The sequence below is a fragment of the Lipotes vexillifer genome, unplaced genomic scaffold, assembly GCF_000442215.2.
Source record: "Lipotes vexillifer unplaced genomic scaffold, Lipotes_vexillifer_v1.1 scaffold624, whole genome shotgun sequence".
In the NCBI taxonomy this organism is placed as follows: Eukaryota; Metazoa; Chordata; class Mammalia; order Artiodactyla; family Lipotidae; genus Lipotes; species Lipotes vexillifer.
The window spans coordinates 431,681-439,234 of NW_006771007.1; the positions used below are offsets into that span (position 1 = coordinate 431,681).

Sequence of the window (7,554 nt, forward strand, 5' to 3'; positions counted from 1 at the left end):
ACGCGGGCCTCTCACTGTTGTGGCCCCTCCCATTGCGGAGCACAGGCTCCAGACGCACAGGCTCAGCGGCCATGGCTCACGGGCCCAGCCGCTCCGCGGCATGTGGGATCTTCCCGGACCGGGGCACGAACCCGCGTCCCCTGCATCGGCAGGCGGACTCCCAACCGCTGCGCCACCAGGGAAGCCCAGGATGGGACATCTTTGAGGGGCCATGATTTTGCCTATGACAGGGACTAACAAGATGATTGGATGGTATGATCGCTTATGTCAGACGTGTTAACCTCTACTCTCAAGTATCTAGGTGGGCCAATAATTGGGGAATCTTTGACATAAATAGTTGTGGGTCTTTATTCTTGGATTGGCCAGATTCTCCAGAGAAGCATCTTTCAATATCCTGCCTGGAGGGTAAGGATCTGGTTACTGATATTTTGGTAGCCAAGTGGGAAAGAGGGCTGGGGGTTTCTGTGTATGGCGTTCAGCATGCATATGGTCATTTAATCTTCTTGTTTTTGTTATGGTAGCCATACCCTCAACTGTGCCTGGTGTTCCCTAGTGCAGATATGATCTTCTTTTACCCTCTCCAGAGAAAAAAAATTACAGACTTCTCGGGTAGGGAAGAAGCAATCACCCAAAGGTGTGGACTGGAGGGTGGAGCACAGGGACCTAATACCTAACTACTTCTCAAAACCCTTTCACTTAGTCTTCCTTATTTTGGTCATCTCTTTTGACTTTATCCAGTTCTGTAAGTACCTGGTACTGCCAGTTCCTGTGTGTTACGAGTATTATTCAGTATAAATGGGAATGATTTTCAGCTTTCCCTGGTTCACTTTTTCAGGTCCACTAGGTCAGTTATTATCTGTTTGTTTTCCACATCCCCAAATGTCCAAAACATTGTCTCTTGTTGCTGTTGCCTTTATTCTTTCTAACCTTGTGATTTATGACTTAAAAGTCCATTTACTCTGGGAGTGTTTTTTGAACTTTGGGAGGGAGTGAAATTAAATATATGGATTCCATCTAACATTTTAATCATTTTTCAACTACGATGAAATTTCCCCGAGTCTGCAGACCCCCAAGATATGCTTTAAAAAACAGATTGTAGGACTGAGAATAATATGCCATGGCACCTCCTCAAGTCATTATCTCTGTTACTCAGCCCTGTTCCTTTCAGACAATAAGCCCTTAACTTCTGGCACTCTTCTAACACCTAGTGAGATATAGTACTTTGCCATAAGCATACTTCCTCTGCCTAGAGTGTTGATCTCTGAACTTCATCTACCTCTCCTCAATAGCCTGCAACTTCCTTGTTTTGTTTTAATCCAGGTCAGACTTTACCTTCCTTGTGATACTTTCTCTGCTTTCACCAGAGAGGCTTGTGCTCCTTTAGGGCTTTTGCAGCAGCTCATTTCTACCTTTTATTTCACTTCATGTTTTTTTAAAATTTTTATTTACTTTATTTATTTATTTTTGGCTGTGTTGGGTCTTCGTTGCCGTGCACGGGCTTTCTCTAGTTGCAGCCAGCGGGGGCTACTCTTCGTTGTGGTGGATGGGCCTCTCATTGCGGTGGCTTCTCTTGTTGCGGAGCATGGGCTCTAGGTGCTCAGGCTTCAGTAGTTGTGGCACATGGGCTCAGTAGTTGTGTCTCATGGGCTCTAGAGCGCAGGCTCAGTAGTTGTGGTGCATGGGCTTAGTTGCTCCGCGGCATGTGGGATCTTCCCAGACCAGGGCTCAAACCCATGTCCCCTGCCTTGGCAGGCAGATTCTTAACCACTGCGCCACTAGGAAAGCCCCTTATGTTGTTTTTATCCTTCTCTCACCACCAGCTTGTGTGTGCATATAGGACAAAGGACCAGCTTAGGCACTTATATGTCTCCAGAGCCCAATACTGGGCACATTGTAGACACTTACTGTTGTTGAATGAGGAAACCTTTTTAATGTTTCACAAAACTTAATGGCAGTCATAAATTACCTGTAATAAGACTGCATGTACTGAAATACCAAGCTATTTTTTTTTTTTTTTTTTTTTTTTTGTACGCGGGCCCCTCACTGCTGTGGCCTCTCCCACTGCGGAGCACAGGCACCGGACGCGCAGGCTCAGCGGCCATGGCTCACGGGCCCAGCCGCTCCGCGGCACGTGGGATCCTCCCAGACCGGGGCACGAACCCGTGTCCCCTGCATCGGCAGGCGGACTCCCAACCACTGCGCCACCAGGGAAGCCCTATTTGTTTGTTTTTATTTAAAGCCAGAATTATTTCAACAATGCTTGGTAATAGGGTTGCTTTTCTTACTAAAGGCTCTGGCATTTATGCATGTCTGATTAAGAAAGAACATAGAAACAAATTAACTTATTTAATAGCATTTGGAATTTGGGGGCAGAAAATAACTCTGCTAGTAAAAAGTAAAAGTAAAAATCTTAAAGATGTGGTTTGCTTATTATGTTTTGTTTGTAGGTCAAGTCAGGATTCTTCCATGAAAGTGATTCCAAAGCTGTTGCTAAGTCCATTAGAGACCGGGTGGCCCTGATAAAGAAGACAAGGGAGAAGAAGCCAGCTGGCTGTTTGGAAGAACGCAGAGACTCCCAGTGCAAGTCTGTGGGGAATGTACTCCCTCAGCCCCGAAATACAGCTTTGCTCCCTCCTCCTGCTCAGCACAGCGGGGCTGAATGTGAAGAAACTGAAGTTGATCAACATGTGCGACAACAGCTTCTGCAAAGAAAACCACAACGGCATTGCTCCTCTGTTACAAGTAACACAGTTATAATTTATAAAAGGAAATGTGTAATTGTATTCCCTTATCTTTAAATAGTACTTTTGTATGTTTCGAAGCATTTTGTTATCTATCATTTCATTAATCCTTTTACAAAATCCCTGAAATAGGCAAGACAGATAGTTTCCTTATTTTAAAATTAAGAAACTGTTCTGTTAAGTGACTTGTCCAAGGTACTAGTTGAATAAGGATTATAATCTTTTTACCATTTTTAAGGGTCTCACGGTAAATCCTTTAGTAAAGAATATATGCAACTAAAGATAGAATTTATTCTTCAAGAGGGAATTTTCTAGACTTTAAGAACTTTTGTATTTTAGACCCAAGTATAAAATTAACACAGCTTCTCTAATATTTCTGCTGTAATGCCTTCTCTTCTCTAGAAGGACACAGTATTTTCGTAGTAATAACCAGTTGTTCCATAAAGGCAGTATTATTTTCTAGCCAGGTTCTAGGAGAATGAGAATATGCTACCTAGATTTTACTGAAATCCTAATGGCAAACAAAGATTAGTTAGGATATGCATGAAATGGCCAGCAAATCGAGTTGACTTTTATGTGATTCTTTATTTGTAGGTTTGCTTTACTAAGAATATTTTAGTTATACCACAGTATCAACATGGAGAGTTTACATGATGGTTTTTTATTAATTCTGCAGTGTACATATTTTATTTGAAGCTGTTTAAGGTTGTCAGAGTAAAAAAGAAAAAAATTAAAGAAACACTTACCATTTCCTGTGCTATTTGGACCTTGTGTTTAAAGCTTTTCCCTTCTACCTATCACTTGTTTTCTTTGCCATAGGTGACAGTTTGTCTGAGGCAGGAGCTGGATCAGTTATACATTCAGAAACTTCAAATCAGCCCAGTATATCCTATTCCTCAGACCAGATGATGGGCTCTCAAATGGTTTCTAACAACCCACAGGCTGAAATAAATGTTCCAGGGGAAATTTATCCATCCCAGCAGCTAGTGGGACATTACCAGCAGATTTCAGGGGTGAGGTGAAGTGTTAAATATATTTTAAATATATAATCAGTATATTTACTGTAAATGGGAGAGTTTATCTATAATTTTTTTTTTAACAGTTGCAGAAGCAGCCAAAGCTGACTCAGCCCCAAATTTTGCCTTTGCTTCAAGGTCAGTCCACTGTTCTGCCTGTACATGTCCTTGGACCTCCGCTTGTCTCACAACTCCAGTTTTTGCCATCAAGTGTCCCAAAGGTCTCACAGGTAAAGGTAAGATACATTTTAGAGGCTCCGTATTCAGTTAAACTTATTTAACACTGACTAGGTTTTCTGACAGGCAAAGGCCTTCTTTCATAAATTCATCCTAGTTTATATAAAAGTCACTGAAAGCTAAAAGTTGTTTATACTTTCCTTCACTTAAGACATTCTTCTTGAGGATGTGTCTAACATTGTGTAACTAGAATCTCGAGACACTGCTTGTATAATTGGAAGAGAAACTGAGAACTCCATATACGGATAAAAAAGTTTATTTAGGGGACTTCCCTGGTGGTGCAGTGGTTAAGAATCCACCTGCCAGGGCTTCCCTGGTGGCACAGTGGTTAAGAATCCTCCTGCCAATGCACGGAACACAGGTTCGAGCCCTGGTCCAGGAAGATCCCACATGCCGTGGAGCAACTAAGCCCATGCGCCACAACTACTGAGCCTGTGCTCTAGAGCCCACGAGCCACAACTACTGAGCCTGCGCACCACAACTACTGAAGCCCATGCACCTGGAGCCTGTGCTTCGCAACAAGAGAAGCCACTGCAATGAGAAGCCCGTATACCGCAACGAAGAGTAGCCCCCACTTGCCGCAGCTAGAGAAAAGCCTGCACGCAGCAACAAAGACCTAATGCAGCCAAAGATAAAGTAAATTTAAAAAAACAAGAAAAAAAATAATCCGCCTGCCAATGCAGGAGACACGGGTTAGAGCCCTGGTCCGGGAAGATCCCACATGCCACGGAGCACCTAAGCCCATACGCCACAGCTACTGAGCCTGCGCTCTAGAGCCCACGCACCCGTGCACCTAGAGCCCGTGCTCTGCAACAAGAGAAGCCACTGCAATGAGAAGCCCGTGCGTCGCAATGAAGAGTAGCCCCCACTCACCGCAACTAGAGAAAAGCCCATGCACAGCAACAAAGACCCGACACAGCCAAACGTAAATAAATAAATTTTAAAAAATTATTTAGGACTCAGATCCCTTTTTATGGTTTGTTTTTTGTATTGGACTTTTCCAGCCTGGTTTGAATGTAGAGGGATGTCTTTGGTAGTTAAGTAGAAACAGTATTTCATAGACTCTTATAATTTTAAGCACTTTCATCTAAATTCTTGACTCTTTTGGTTCACATTTATTTCTGTAGGAGAAATAAGTGTTTTTGTCATTTAGACTCTCAAAGTCAACGGTACTCATTTCTGACAACGAGTACACAGTCTTTGTGAGAGTTCATATATCAAGACTATATCCTGGTTTCCTAGGTTATGGACTCTGGATACATGGTTGGACTTTTCTTTGTTATCCCATTTTCTTTCCTCAACCCTACCATCCCCTGTGTGTCTCTTCTCTCTTTGGGAATGAGTTGGTCTGAGCTCCTAGGCATTCTCTGTATATGATTTAGTTAGCAGCTGGTGATCTGTTGCTTTTAAGAGATTGGTATATAGTCATAGTTCATCAACAAACTTTTAATGACTATCATCTCTGGGCATATAAAATGAGACAAAATATGGTCCTTGCCCTGAAGAACTCACAGACTTGTAGGGGAAAAAATACATGTACTTGACAAATGCCAGATGCTTTTAAAATCTGCTGGGGGTATACTTAATCTGATATGGTTGACAGTGCATGGTGTTTGGCTAGTATTTGTAGCTTATATGGTATATGTTCATACTTGAGCTCATGCTGTGGTTGGATTTATCTCTTTTTAAGACTATAATGCGAAGTGTGTTGGATGGATGCTTAAATTAACTTAGGTTCAACCACGTAAATATACAGGTATGTGTATTTTGAAATGTGTTTCCAAAAATTTTAAAAGAAGTTTAAAAACTTTATGAAAGTGTTATTTACCTATTTAAAATAAAGCCTATAAAGTTATAAAGAAGGCAGTGAAAATAACCTACTATCTCTCCAGCTAGAAATAAATTATTGTTTACATTTGGTGGTAGAGACTCTAGATTTGTCTTTTTTTCTATGTATACATATATAACTTTGGTTATACATACATATGTATATCACATACATACTATTTTGTAGCCTGCCTTTTTCACCTAATATATAGAATCCACATAAGCAAGCACTTTAACCAGTGGGGGTCTTTTTATGAATGTGGTGGTTCAAGTTCTAGGAATTATTACAGCCAGCCTATATGTATTCAGCCAACTCACTCCTCTCCTCTTGAGAGAGCTTCTCTGTTCCCTTTAACTATGATATTGAAATCCTTTTGAACTTCCACTGTCTGGTGTGTGAAGGTGTCAGATTCAATTACTCTGAATTTCTGCCAGGGTTTGAATGAGTTATGTGGCAAGTGCAATAAATGAGAAGCCATGAGCAATATGTTGCCTGGGGACTGGTCTCAGCCCCTTAGTGTATTCAATTAGCATTTACTCATGGTATTAGGATTTTTATAGGACTAATGCTATACCCAGCACCTTTTTGATAACTTTCTGAAATTTTTTTAAAATTTATTTTTGGCTGATTTGGGTCTTCATTGCTGTGCACGGGCTTTCACTAGTTGTGGTGAACGGGGGCTACTCTTTGTTATTGTGCGTGGGCTTCTCAATAAGGTGGCTTCTCTTGTTGTGGAGCATGGGCTCTAGGCATGCGGGCTTCAGTAGTTGTGGCACGTGGGCTCTAGAGCACAGGCTCAGTAGTTGTGGCACACAGGCTTAGTTGCTCCACAGCATGTGGGATCTTCCCGGACCAGGGATTGAACCCGTGTCCCCTGCATTGGCAGGTGGATTCTTAACCACTGCACCATCAGGGAAGTCCCTGAAATTTTTACAACATAGCATTATTTTATCGATCATTCTGTCTGGGACCATTAAAATGAGCATGGTATATGCATTTATTTTATTTTTTAATAAAAAATTTTTTTGGCCTCACTGTGCAGCTTGCAGGATCTTAGTTCCCCAACCTGGGATCAAACCTGGGCCCCTGGCAGTGAGAGCACCAAGCCCTAACCAGTGGACGCCAGGGAATTCCCATGGTATATGCATTTATAATTTGAATTTTCCTTGCACCAGCATTAGGAACTATAGCTGACCTTTGGAGCAGATGGACAAATTTCAGCTCAACCTATGACTTTAGACTTGTCAGTTACTGGAGTTCCACAACCGGTCTTTTCTGTAGTTTCTCCTCAGATATTGTTTGCTTCACAAATGACTTCCCAGGATCCAACAGTTGGTCTTCAACTTGAGCCTGACCCTAGAAATGGGAATCAGGCATTAACCAAATTACCAAATGCCAATCAAATTCCTAGTTTCTTGTCAGTTAATCACCCTCAAACTTTGTTGAATCATTCTTTTGCCCAACATGTGAGCAGTGCACAAAATGCTGCTGGTACAGCTCAGCTCCCTTCTAATTCCATTGGGGGGCATTCAGGGGCCCATCACCCTTCACAAAAGATACATTCAGTATCCCAGCCATACTCAGTGATACATCAGGAGTCTATAATTCCCGGTTCTTCAGTGCCACAAAGCCAGACTGTGCGTTTGAAGAAGCCTTGTTTCCAAGCCTCTATTCAGCAGTAGCCATTAATTTTACAACCTAAGATTATGGCATCACCACAGAAAAATGTTCA

General features: G+C 42.0%; 1 protein-coding gene across 2 annotated transcripts in view; it reads left to right on the forward strand.

The window, feature by feature from the left end:
* Positions 1 to 7,554, forward strand: part of WNK3 (WNK lysine deficient protein kinase 3) — a 156,693-nt gene that overhangs the window by 43,396 nt on the left and 105,743 nt on the right. For both annotated transcript variants that reach the window (XM_007446476.1, XM_007446477.1), the window contains exons 8-10: positions 2,448 to 2,742; positions 3,561 to 3,754; positions 3,844 to 3,993. In XM_007446476.1, coding sequence (XP_007446538.1) covers positions 2,448 to 2,742; positions 3,561 to 3,754; positions 3,844 to 3,993 — 639 coding nt within the window. The remainder of the gene's footprint in view (positions 1 to 2,447; positions 2,743 to 3,560; positions 3,755 to 3,843; positions 3,994 to 7,554) is intronic.